The 13,628-nt window shown below is 40.7% G+C and overlaps 1 protein-coding gene across 1 annotated transcript in view; it reads right to left on the reverse strand.

Moving 5' to 3' along the window:
- Nucleotides 1-13,628, reverse strand: part of FLT1 (fms related tyrosine kinase 1) — a 111,312-nt gene that overhangs the window by 76,099 nt on the left and 21,585 nt on the right. The window contains exons 4-7 of the mRNA XM_008924619.3: nt 10,151-10,275; nt 2,524-2,686; nt 2,302-2,438; nt 586-760 (exon numbers count right to left, since the gene is read on the reverse strand). Of these exons, the coding sequence (XP_008922867.2) occupies nt 586-760; nt 2,302-2,438; nt 2,524-2,686; nt 10,151-10,275 (600 nt within the window). The remainder of the gene's footprint in view (nt 1-585; nt 761-2,301; nt 2,439-2,523; nt 2,687-10,150; nt 10,276-13,628) is intronic.

A 13,628-nucleotide genomic window follows, 5' to 3' on the forward strand; every position in this document is an offset into this window, starting at 1 on the left:
TTCACATACTTTTGAAATAACGCCAGAAATTGCCAGACTTCACAGAAGGCCCAGGCAGATTGTGGGGAACTCATTTAAGGTTCCCACTGTGAAACCATATTAATGATTTGCAGTATCTCGTCCTTGTTTAATTTTTTGAATGATCTACAAGCTCCCTGCTCCATGCAGAGCTAGGGTGTCTCTATCTTATTAATTTTTCAGAGACAGCAAAGCATGAAGTACCATACAAGAGAAAGTGGGATTCTTCTATTTAAATTCAGCTTGTACTTTTTTTCCCCCAAAAAACTATAGTTTCACTGACTGCATCTGCTAGAACTGACTGAAGACAGCGTCATCACAGTATTTAGCAGACAAAACCGATCAAATGGAACATTAACATGTCTGCTGGCAACAATACAAAACAGTCGTGGAGGAAATGGCACATGGTCTCCCTCCTGAGTACCCTTCCTCCCTTGTTTTCCTTTTTCTGCCTATGATGAATACGCTACAAATTCACTTCCACTTTCTGTCAAGATGTAAAGCTATCATATGACTGACCTTGGTATATGATCATTCTGTATTCTATAAATCTGCAACGCTTCTTACCATAAACAATGACTGTTGTGTTAACAGCTTTGATCGAGGGCCCGCTCTTCACATGGCAGGTGTACTGCCCTTTATCAATATCACGCACTTTGTCAACAACAAGGATGCTGTAAAAAATATTAGCCTCTGTATTCTTCTGGTCAATTCGCTGCATTACGGAACCTCTTCTCCTTGTCTGCAAAAGCAAAAAAATGAAAAACAAAAAGCTTAATCAAGCCAATTTTCATGATTATTAGGATTTTCATTTTACTGTACTGCCACCATAACTTAATAAAAACCCCCAGATCCCTCTGTACAGCACAAACAGGTAATAAAAAGATGCTTAACATTTCCAGGGGGTCAACAATAAAAAATATATGCAACATTATATGGCAATTCATCCCTGTCTTCACCAAAGTTTTAATAGCATCCAAAGCAGTACTTTCCAGAGGAAGATCATCCCTTCTGTACAGCCTGCCATACCAACATGCCCCACTCCCCACTGCATTGTCCAGCCTTGCTCCTAAAAATCCCTGAAACTGCGATATGAAGAGCAGCACATAGTTTGGTGCCTGGATTCAGTGCCATAGGCAGCAGACATAACGAAGAAGAGAACATTAATACAAGAAGGGGAGAATTCTGGAAATGCTACAGATGGAAAATGGACTAGATTTGGCAAGGGAATGGCAGGGTGGAACTGAAGATAATGAAAGTCTGAGGAGTTATTTCCTGCAACTCCCCCTCAACCTTTGGCCTCGAAGTTTATTTAACCCAGGACATTGTTGGTGGCTTATAAACACTGAGCACCCTTCAGTTACCATAAAAATAAAAACAAAGCAGAATTACACAAGTGTGGTGCCCAGCTGGGGTTTGGTAAGGCAGCAATGAGCAATATAATATATTTGGAGTAATTCTTGTTGCTAAGTTGTTTACTTCGGGGGTGAAAAAATGCCAGGGAAAATGGTTACAGTATATAATAAATAATTACAATAATTTTTCCTATGTAATGCAATCATAATTTCAGCTTGTAATTAGACACAATGAGTGACATAATAAATGATCTTGACTTGAATCATCAGCATAAATCAAACTGACATGAAAGGAATGGGAGTTGTAAATCTTAAGCTAATGTCAAATTTCTTATCAGCTTTACAGGGACTCGCTGGCAGTTACTCTGTAAGTGACAAATATTTATGAGGATGCACCCAACATGGGAGGTGGAGAAACACATTCAAGATCATTCCTGTAGTTGTCAAAACAAGAGGACTGTGCATGTGACACTTGACAAACGAGATTTTGGTTAGCTAAATCATAATATCTTTTCTAAACATGCTCAGGTTGGGTGCCTGATTGTCTGCCAGTCTTTGAAATGAATGAGTTGAGAAAGCCAGCCTCACTGAAAACCTTTATGTCACAAGAGTATGTCCCTGACTGGAACTGGGTGATAAATTTTTATTATTTCATCAAGTTGAAAAGAAGCTCCAGGACATGAAACAATTCTAGTGTTCGCTTGTGATTATGCAATATAACCAGAGTACATTGTGTAAACATGTTTACTTATTCAATTAAGCACCAGAAAGAAAAAAAAGGAACCTTAAGAGAGACACGTCAGCAAGGGTCAAAATGATGGAATGCAAACCACGGTAAGCATTCCAAAGAAGAATTCCTCCCAGGATGATAGATGCAGCATGATCTGTGGGAAACTTCTGGTTTCTTTATTTCAGTCACAGTGCTCACCTCCCCAGGATAAGTCCATGTCATCTGCACTCTGGTGTTCCAGGCTGCAGTGACAGTGCAGTTAAGTGCTAGGCTGTCTCCCTTCAGCATCTTGACAAGACGTGGGGTGCTTAACTGAACATCGAAAATTGTGTTGGCTGCATGTGACAAAGAGAGAAAAATTAGTAATGTCAGCAGGGAAGAGTGCTTTCTGAAAGACAGGGAATGACGAATGCTACATACTTTCTCGATGCGTTAGGTATTTTGTGCTATATGTGTGTCCACCGATGGTTGTCTCGCAGCTCAGGAGCCCTATGAATTTGTAGGTTGCTTTAGGTATTCTGAAGCCTTTCATGCTGTCCCAGATTATTGCCTTGCCATCAGGAATTAGGGTTTCTCGTGGAATCTGGAAGTGTCAAACACACATCATAAAAACAACTCCTCCTCATGCTTACTCTCTAATCAAAGTATCCTAATAAAAAGGAATGAGTAAAAAAACACCCTAAAAAACGCCAATCAAAGAAGAAAGGATGCCATTTAATGATGCGGGTTTTTCAAGTCACATTTTCATCACAAAATAAAGGAAAAATCTGGGTGAAGAATGTGAATGTTGCATTTGTTTCCAAGATTTCATTATTTATAACAGGATGTAATTTATGACACAATAGATTGACACTATCATTAACTTCAGCACTTGGGCTGCTGGTCTGTTGGCTCCTGGTTGGCAGCTAAAGTGCTCGTCTTTGCAATTAAGTATCCTGGTTCCACCACAGAGACACAAATACCCATTTTTCAATGGAGGTGACAAATGGACTTAGTTTGCTGTCATTTCATGGTTTTAACAAATTACTGCCAGGATTCAATTTGATGCATCTCTCATTTATGTTGTCCAAACAATTTAAAAAATAAAAATAAATTATTGCCATGTGGGATCAAGCATTCACTTTGTCAGCAGTACAAGTTATATTTTACATTAAAATCCTTTGTGCTTTAAGCCCCATATTAATAAGGTATAAAGAAAACCCTGAAAAGGCAAAGCATGACATAGGCATTGAAGGTCAGACAAAATCTCATGCTTTTTTGTTATATGTTATTGATGGAATAAATGCCCCCATTTGGGTAACACAGAGATCAGCCACGGGTACAAAGTCTGGATGTGACTATACTCTGATAACACCTGCTTTTACGGTAAAAATAAGATATTTTTAAAGATGGCACAGAGTAGAGTTTAAGTGAATTGGGGCCCTAAGCAAAGATCCCTGGATCAACTAAGCACCTTGCAGCCCATCACTTCTCACTGTGCACCAGTCACATGATGACCCTTCATCTCTTTCTTCCCCTTTATTTGAGCAGAGGACTTATGTGTTGGCCAGCCCTCTCCTTCCTCCAGCCAAAGCCAGCATGGGTGGCTGTTGGAGGCTGGGGGAAGCACAGCTGTCCAGCTCCTTCCTGTGTGGTACAGCTTCTCTCCAAAATGTGGCATCCTTGATGCTGCCTGCTCAGTGTATGTAGAAAGCTACCCTTGAGATCACATTCACTGATCTCATGCTATTTCTTCCAAAAGAAATAAATGCATGATGAATCAAATAAACAATAAATACAGAGCAAAAAATGCTCTGGTAGAATTCCTTATCTTTACAACAGCTGATAAGGTGCTATAATAAGCATGTGAATCGTGGGGAAAGTGTGTGTTACACACAACCCCCCCCAAAGTAAAGCCCATTATATTACAGACTGCTAGCTACCATTCAACAGTATCCTGGCTTTTAAGAGCTCTGTTGCCATTCCTGTTCTTAATGAAATAAAATAAAACAAGATACTATGACAAGTCCCTTTCAGAGGATGGGAATACCAGGACTTTTTCTCAGATGAGAACATGGGTGTGGCTGGGGGCTCACCCTCAGAACCCTTCACAGCTCTACCCTCTCTCCTTACTTGCTTCAGTTTCTTACCCAGCTCTCCTCCACACTGTTCTCCTCTGCCAACTCTACTGGTTCAGATGTCCTGTGTTCCACTCTCAGAGAACGGGAGTTGCTTTGCTCTTCCCTAAACCAGCTTCCAGGCTCTCAACTAGAGGCATGGCATCATCACCATGCTGATCACTGCATGGATGATAAAGGACAGAGGATCCCAGAATCACACAATAATTCAGGTAGGAAGGGACCTCTAGAGATCATCTGGTTCTGCACCTGTGCAGAGCAGGACCCATGTAGTTCAGGGCCTTGTCAAAAACTTGGCCATTTGGTCATCACAAAGAGGTGTAGAAAACCTATGAAGTGTCGGAACAGTGAGGTTTCCACTGAAGCAGCAGAGGATAAATTCAGCTGCAATAATAGCTTACAGATGGGTACCAGCAGCAAATCAGAGGCATTCAAAGAACCAGTTTGTTGTGACAGCTGCAGTAAACATGGAATTTATTGTCTACATACTTATCTGCATGAACCACATCACTGTGGCTGCCAGTGCAGTCCTGGCCTTTTACCTTCTTTGTTTCAAACTAAACTTCAGTTTCTTTTGGCATAGGCTGTGCCTCCTTCTTTGCCCAGCACCAACCACTAAATCTTTTTGCTACCTAGCAGCACTAACACAGTACTACTGTAGTGGGTTGGCTTTGGGATTTTTTAGGCCTTCCTTAGCAACGGGGATCAGAAATCTAAGGAAGTATTCCAAATCATCCTTTAATGCAACACAACATATAAATAAGGCGTAGATAAGAGAGCTCATTCTCTTCTCTCTTCCGGTGGCTGAAGACAACAGGTCTCTCCACAGATGGTCTTTGCTTGTATAGGCCGGGGCCTGCCTGCTTGGACCTGCCATTATCTCTGGTCCCTTCGGAAGGCGTGGGGAGTTGGCTGGTACCTCACACAGTTCTGCTGTCGCGTTCAGGGGAGCATTAAATTTGGTTTTTTGTATTTATTCGCTAGCTTTCTATTAACAGGGTATATTTGAAGGATATTTGGGGTTTTTTTAGTTTTTTTAATCCCTTTCTTCCCCCTCAAGAGCTCCCTATCGTGTGTACAATATATTCAAGTTGTATATATAATTGTAAATATATGTAAATATATATTTTTTATATAATTTGGTTGATTTCAATTTCTCTCAGTTTCTATAGGTTTTTTTCCCTTTGGCTAAAGGGGGAGGGAAGGAAAAGGCTTTCGCTGAGCTTTGGAGATTTGATGGGAAGCCAGTTCGAAACTTGCTCAACTACCACACAGGTTTGGGTACATACATATGGTCAAGAGTGCATAGACAAGGTGTGGTTCCCCACATTTCCAAAGGTAGATTTTACTGAAAAGAGCTAACTAAAAGCTTAGTAAAAGTGTACATTAGAGTTTTGAATGCCTATCTTTTCTTTCATGCTTCCCTTCCCGCCAATTTGGGAAGAATGAGGTGGCATTATTAACAATTCAGACTGCATGACTTGCAACATCCCTGGGTTTTTTTCCTCTTTTTATTCTTTATGCTGAAGCTTATTTACCTCTCTTCCCATGAATGTCATTGTTGACTTTATGACAGACAATCCAGAAGGAGAATAAGCAGAGGAATCAAACCATTGTACCAAAAGTTGATTCTTTCTTCATTTAGTAAGATTAAAGCAAATTAAGAGGTAAGAGAAGTACACACCTTACTTGCAGTAAGGATTATCTTATTTTAGGGATCTTAAATGAGGCAGCCAGAATCGTATTGATAGGAATGATGGTTTGAGAGGCTCTGGATATCAAGGTATTAAGCATTAGATCAAAACTATCAATTGATTTCACAGTCTTCATATGATGAGGAAGAGACACAGACAGTAGTTGTTGCAGACAAAGGTTATAACAGGATCTGAAGGCTGAATTTGAAATAGGAATTAAAACCTCCATCCCCAATTCCCAATCTGTGTTATTAGCTTCTTGAATTTTGAAGATCCTCCTCCTATGTCGTATGTGATTGCCATGCTGTAAAATACAACTTTTACAGATGTTCAGCCTGGAAGTGAGAACAACACATTATCTCAAAAGAGTTGACTAAGGTAAAGATGGAAAAAAAATCATTTGAGTGTTGAAGATGGATAATAAACCTTTCCCACATTAGTCCACTAAAAATAAGAAGTAGCAATGCACAGGAATGCTGGAGGCAGTGCTCATACACCTGTAGTGAGTCCTTCCAGAAGAGAGAGATTGGAAAAAATATACTTCATATTTTTACTTCCTGACCACATAGAATGAAGAACCTAATGACTCTAATGGTGGAATTTTTTTTCCAGCTCCAGAGGACTGCATTACATGGGAAGAATTCAGAGATGTTGCTTGCCACTGTAGCAAGAAAATTTGTATGGTCAGAGCTCAATTGGAGTTCAAGCTTGCCAGAAATGTGGAGGACAATAAAAAGAGTTTTTTTCAAATATATTAATTGCAAAAGGCAGTTTAGAAAGATCATTGGCCCTTTACAGGATGAGGATTATCATCTCAGAGAGACGGAGACAAGGCAGAGGTGTTCAACACTTTCTTTACCTCTGTCTTCAACATGGATGACAGACCAAGGGGATCTCAGTGCCCTGAGCTGGAGGACCAAGACTGTGAGAATGATCAGCTCCCAGATGACCCTGAAATTGTGTGGGATCTGCTGCTCCAGCTGGATCCTCACAAGTCTATGCAGCCTGATGGGACTTATCCCAGCTGGCTGATGTCATTGGAAAGCCTCTCCTGGTGATTTTTGAGTAGTCTTGGGAATCCAGAGAGGTCCCAGCTTTCCAGAAGAGCAAGAAGGAGGACCAAGGAAACTAAAGGCCTGTCAGTCTCACTTCAGTGTCTGGTAAAGTTACGGAGAAGATTATCCTGGGAGGTGTTGAAAAACACCTGAAGGACATCATCATCATTGGTCACAGCCAGCACAGCTTCATGAGAAGAAAGTCCTGCTTATCAAACGATTTCCTTCTATGACAAGGTAACCCTCATAGTCGATCAAGGAAAGCCAGTTGATTTAATCTTTCTGGATTTCAGTAAAGCTTTCGATATGGTCTCTCGCAGGATTCTTCTGGACAAGATATCCAGCACACATAAATCCAGCTGCATAAATACATCATGTGATGGGTGAACAATTAGCTTACACATCGAGCACAAGGTAATAGTGGGTGGTGGGGTAACATCAGACTGACAATCTGTCACTAGTGTCCATCTTGAGCCCTGTGCTCTTTAACACCTTCATAAATTACTTGGATGCAGGACTGGAAGGGATACTAAGCAAGTTTCCGGATGACACAAAACTGGGAGGAGCTGTTGACTCCTTCAAAGGCAGGGAGGCCCTGCAGAGAGACCTCAGCTAATAAGAAAACTGGGCAATCACCATCTGTATGAAGTTCAACAAGGGGAAGTGCCAGATTCTGGGATGGGGCAACCCTGGATACTCATACAGACTGGGGAATGAGACGCTGGAAAGGGACCTGGGGGTCCTGGTCGACGGCAAGTTGAATATGAGTCAGCAGTGCCCTGGCAGCCAGGAGGGCCAACCATGTCCTGGGGGGCATCAGACAAAGCATCACCAGCTGGTCAAGGGAGGGGATTTCCCTCTCTGCTCTGCACTGGAGCGGCCTCACCTTGAATATTGTGTGCAGTTTTTGAAGCCACAATATAGAAAAGATATTAAGCTACTAGAGAGTGTCCAAATGAAGATAGTGAAGTGCCTTGAGGGGAAGCTGTATGAGGAGCAGCTGAGGTCACTTGGTCTGTTCAGCCTGGAGAAAAGGAAACTGAGGGGAGACCTTATTGCAGTCTGCAACTTCCTTGTGAGGGGAAGAGGAGGGGCAGGCACTGATCTCTTCTCTGTGGTGACCAGTGACAGAACCCAAGGGAATGGCCTGAAGTTGTGTCAGGGGAGGTTTAGGCTGAATATTAGAAAAAGGTTCTTGCCACAGAGGATGGTTGGGCACTGGAACAGCCTCCACAGGGAAGTGGTCACAGAACCAAGTATGACAGCTCAAGAAGCATTTGGACAATAGTCTCGGGCACATGGTGTCACTTTTGGGGATGGCCCTGTGCAGGGCTAAGGATTGGACTTGATGATCCTTGTGGGTGCCTTCCAACTCAGCGTATTCTGTGATTTGGTGATTCTGGGGACGCCGACTTCTTCCTTTATTATTGATGGAAAACATAAAATAGCTCTTGCCATTTCTCTAGGAGTAGTATGCCTGCAGCTGTGAAATACATTTAACACGTCTCTTAATTGCTGTGGGAGCACAACCTTGCTGGAATCTTCATATAAGGGTGTCACAGATGATAAATAAAGTAAGATATGATGTAATGCACTGTAGCGTACATGCTTCAGGAAATTCTGGGATTAATTACGGAACACATTTTATTTTTCCTGGAATGCAAAACATGTAAGCAACTAATCCTTTCTTTCAAGACTTGGCTCCGCCTTCTCTTTCTCCTTCTGAGAGTATTACATCTGTTTTTGATGGTGTAAAGATGTATGTCTTACACCACAATGCCAAGCAAAAGGCAAGGTGATATTAAAAAAAGAGTAGCTATGTCTCAATCTTCTCCGAATAAAGAAAAATATTTTTTTTAATATTGTTTAATAGGACAGAAACCTGACAGGAATTTTCTTAGTTAGAAATTTAATATGCTGAGACTTCAGATGCAACACTACAGTGCCCAAATAAGTTCCCACTTTACAACATTTCCTCTATGGAAAGCTAAGCCTCATTTACTTTTGATTCAATAGCCACACAGTCTTGTGCATCTTCTTGCAGGATAACTGTGTGTCTGTGTGTGTGTGTGTGTGCGTATACATAGACACACATACGGTAATATCCTGGGTCAGGTCACTTTCTTTTCTTTACATTTTCCTTTCTTTCATGGGGTTTAACAGGTGAAAACCAAGAAGAAAAATCAGTATCTATATTAGCAAAGTAGCACTGTGTAGAATTGGTAAACTTCCAGGTCAAGACAAAACACAGAATCAAATCTATGGCTGGTGTAAAACTCTGCAGTCAAGAGGAAACAAAAGACTTGTATTGAACTAGATAAGCATCTTATGGTGGTATTGTTTGGCAATTGCATATTATTTCATAAAGATAAAAATTTCTCTTCCTTTTAACAGTGTCAACTTTCATGCCACCATGTACAGAACTCCTTTTATTTAGAAACAAAACATCACAGGCACCTCCACCTAATTTTTAAGCAAAAAACTCTGGAACTTTAAAAAATGCCCCATTCTCTGTCTTGGTACCAGGTACTTTACTACATACATATAGTTCAGTTAGTTGTCCATATAACCCTCAAGGCACCTAGGAAATAAATATTTTTCCCAAAACACAAAAATGTCCATTTTTTTTCTAAAATTAGTCCTACCACATCGAACTCTGCTGTTTCCCTGCAAAATTTCCCCATAAAGAGAAGCCATCTCTTTATGTGTAAAAGGAAGCAGCAAAGGCACTGGTGGGAGTGAGGTAGGGCAAAGGCTTGCAGAGATCCTTGTCCAGCCCGAGCAAGTCTCCAGGGACTGCACTTACTGGCTGTTCCAGAGGACAGAAGAGGAAAAGGGAGGAAGGTCAGAGGAAGAGGTGGGAGGAAATCTTTTCTCCTAACGAGAAATTCCCTTCTGGGCTTAAGAAACCTTTGTCAGTGAGGATTTAATAAAGTAGTATGCAAAGTTTCTTCAGAAAATTGTCGCTCAGTGTAGGAGATTTGATGAAGCCCTGCCATGAGATACAAAACAAAGCCTCCAGGGTTGAAATATTTCTGCACACACTGACACCAAGAAATGTTGCATAAGAAACATTAAGTTGTTAAAATATTTCAAAAACCTTACAGTAGCTGTAAACAAACAAGCAAACAAAAAACGTCATCTATATTTACACTTTCAGAGCATGCTTGGATCGAGGTACCTTTTTTAAAGTAACAGCAATGTTTGGTGCTGTGACTCTGCATGGGATGATCATTTCTCTTCCCACAGTCATGTGTATTATTTTAGGTATATCACTGTGCATCTCTACAAATGGATTGCTTGTATCTGCAGGAGAAGGAAAAAACATGGGTTAATATCTGAAACTTTAAGACAGTGTATGGAAATTGTAACAGTGCACACAGCCTTGAAAGAACAGACTAACCCTGTCCATAACAAAAGCTAAACTAAGTCCTGAAATCCATCTTCTGTTTATTTTTGTCTAAACATGTTCAGCAAATTATTATTAAATATTTAAAAATATTATATTTATAAATATTTATAAAAATAAGTATTTATCGTTCAATATCAATATCTTGAGATCTCCTTTAAATTTCCAGACAGTTGAAGTCCATTTTTCCCCTTTACAGCAACATCTCTACTGCTATAGGCCTAATTCATGGCAGTTCTATTTATTATCACCAGGAAAAGTAATTATATGAGAAGTGAGCTGAAATTCACTTATCAGGAAACCGCTAAGAAGTACATATTCCTGCTGTCTGCAAGGAAATTTATAGGAAAAATTCCTGTTGGCTGCACCAGGTAAAAATCTACTGTGATAATCCAGCCGTATTTTCCAGTCTGAGAATACAGACTACCAAGAGTTAATTCTTCTCCTCCTTCCCATTATCACAATAGCTATGTGTCTCTTTTTTAAGTGACAAGGCAAATGAAAATGCCAGGAAAACATTAATTCCTCTTGACTCAATAACTAAAGCTTGGCAGAGTAATTTACCATCCCTTGAACAATCCCTTTAACAAAGGGCATTGTCATAAATAGCTTGCTCTGGGAACAAGGAACATTGCTGCTGCTATTGTTTGGACCACTTAACAAAGAGGGGTTCAAGCTACAGTCTCTAGCTCCAAATCTTCTTTGCAGGTGTTCAGATCTGAAGGTTCAGTTTGACTCATATCGCAGCTAGACTACCTCCAAATTCACATAAGGTTTGGTTTTTAACTCCTAAAAAAGTGGAACATTCAGATCTTAATTCCATGCTTATCTACAGCTCTGATGTTTTTTCAGGCAAATCCCATTATTTTCACTCAGTCAAAAATCTTACAAATAACAATGGAAGTCTTACTTGGATAAGAAATCAGTAAAGCTAGCAAGAACCAATCCCTTATAAATCCTCAAATTGTAATACTTATTCAAGTGTTCTGGTCCCAGACTTCTGCATGTTGACCTGTGTTCACTCAAGTACTTCTTCAAATACATTAGTTTTGCATCTCATTCAAAAGTATGATATGCACTTCCCAGTGTCATCAAGCTGTTCTGCCCTTACAATCCTCTTTTCTTATTATATGCAATAATACTTTTGTTTGAGACATCAAACAGGAAGAGAAACAAATTCTACTCTAATTTATACTCTGTAAGGTAGAGTATCTCAAATGTAAAGAGGTTTAATGAAGCTGTTACACAAGCTTTCTGAAATGAAATCCACAAAGTATTATTTAATAGTAGGTATTAAATGTCCACTGAGACAGCAAAAGGAACTTATGAGTAATAGAGGATGCATATGTAATAAAAAATGCCCTAAGGACTTGTTAGGCTGACATTTCCTCTGCAGTGCAATTCAAGGATAGACCAAGAATGAACCTGTGTGTAGCATGGGGAGAAGAACCTTTTTTGTTTCAGGGGCTGCAGCCACAGAAGAGGTCACCTGCCCCTTAATATCACCAGACAAACCGATTTACTACTCCCCAAAGTCTCATTTGTCTTTGTCACGAAATTAAGAGCTCCTGCTCAAAACCAGCAAGCTTTGCAAAGTAGCTTCCTGTATCATAATCTCCAGATCATTTTAAGTGTGAGGAAGAGCTGTTCCGCGGACTACAAGTGCTGTCTGCAGACAGAGTGTCACCACTGACTGATGCCAATATCGAGGCAGTGGGGGTTGTGCAGCTCAGACCTCACAGGATTCCTGCCCATCTGAAGACAGGGACAGGAAACAAGTATAAAACACCACGTTTGGCTTTTCTTTCTTCTTCTTCTTCAATGGAAATGCACGTTTGTGCCTGGAGAAGTCCACAAAGTGCTCTGTAAAAGTCAGCTGAGCACCCTGGTTGCTCTAGGTAGGCTTTGAAGGTCGGTCACAGCCTTTCTTGGTACACTCCCTGCAGAGGTACGCCAAGGCGTCTCCGTGCCCCAGCTATTCGCGTGCAGAGCTCCCACTGACATCACCGGGGACTTCCGCCATGGGCTGGAGGGCAATTGGTGGCCCCAAGTGCTCCAAATGTCTTCCTGCTTTTGATTAAAAGAAATACGCATCATGTTTCCTAGCACAGTTTTGTTTTCATAATGAGCGTGGAGGCTTTTCCTGATTCCCCTTGATTTTATTCTCCTTCCAACTTAGAGGCCATAAGGGGATACTTTCAATGCCTCAAGATCAGAATCTGGTGTGGGGTCTACCAGCCTGTAACAGGCAAAGCTGAACACACAGCAGCACCAAGGAAGATTATGCCACATTGGCACAGTATGCCAACAACATGGAATCCTTCTGTCCCCCAGGCAATAGCATTCCTTGCTTCTTTTTTCCTCTCTCCATCCCATTACAACCCCAGCTGTTGCCACTAGCTCCTGCTACCTTTCCTCTCAATTTCTTCCTGAGGGAAGGTAAATGGCATCCCTCCTTGAACAGCTGGCTGGCAGCACATGTGGGATGACCTAACCTTCTGCCAGCAGTCTTTTGGGCCAGCTCCACTCACTTTTATGTTCAGAAAGCTCTAAACATAAAATGAACATTACAGACTGACCTATCTTGAAGACCACATCCAAGTTACATGTTCAGCTTCATTGGGATTTGGAATGGAAGATCTAAGAGAGTTGAACTTGATTTTTGAATTATTGATTGTTTTTGTTGGTTTCACTTTTTTTCTTCAGAGCTGCCTGCAAGGGTACCAAAATGAAAGCTGGACAGCCAGAATATTTCCATATGTTAAAGGTTACTTTAAAATTCAGCTTAATGTATTTTTAAATTGTGCCTGGAATAAATGACTGTGCTGGGTTGACTGTGGTCCTTACAATATCTCTCAGTTTCAATCAACATGAAACCACAAAGAGCATTCATGAAGTCACCAAATTCATGAAGGTCACTTGCTATATTGTTAAAGAACATAAATAGCAGCTTTTTACTAAGCTGGTTGGCAGCCAGATAAAAACTTGATAAGAGACTTAACACAAGCAATATTATGTCTGGTATCAGTAACCTGTCTAAGCTATTTATGGGGTTTGCACGAACAACTAAATTAGCCAACACTGAAATGCCAAATTCAGAAAGTGGAGAGGTTCATTATTTCCAAAAGCTTTGGCTACTGTTCTTGGGTTTGTTTTGTTTTGAATAATCTGAGCTATGTAATTCAGAGGACTTACACATACATTTGCAAGGAAAAAAGTCTCTGCAGGAAAATCTAAGCTCCTTGAAATT

Source organism: Manacus vitellinus, unplaced genomic scaffold (genome assembly GCF_001715985.3).
Source record: "Manacus vitellinus isolate BGI_N305 unplaced genomic scaffold, ASM171598v3 scaffold_2_pilon, whole genome shotgun sequence".
Lineage (NCBI taxonomy): Eukaryota > Metazoa > Chordata > Aves > Passeriformes > Pipridae > Manacus > Manacus vitellinus.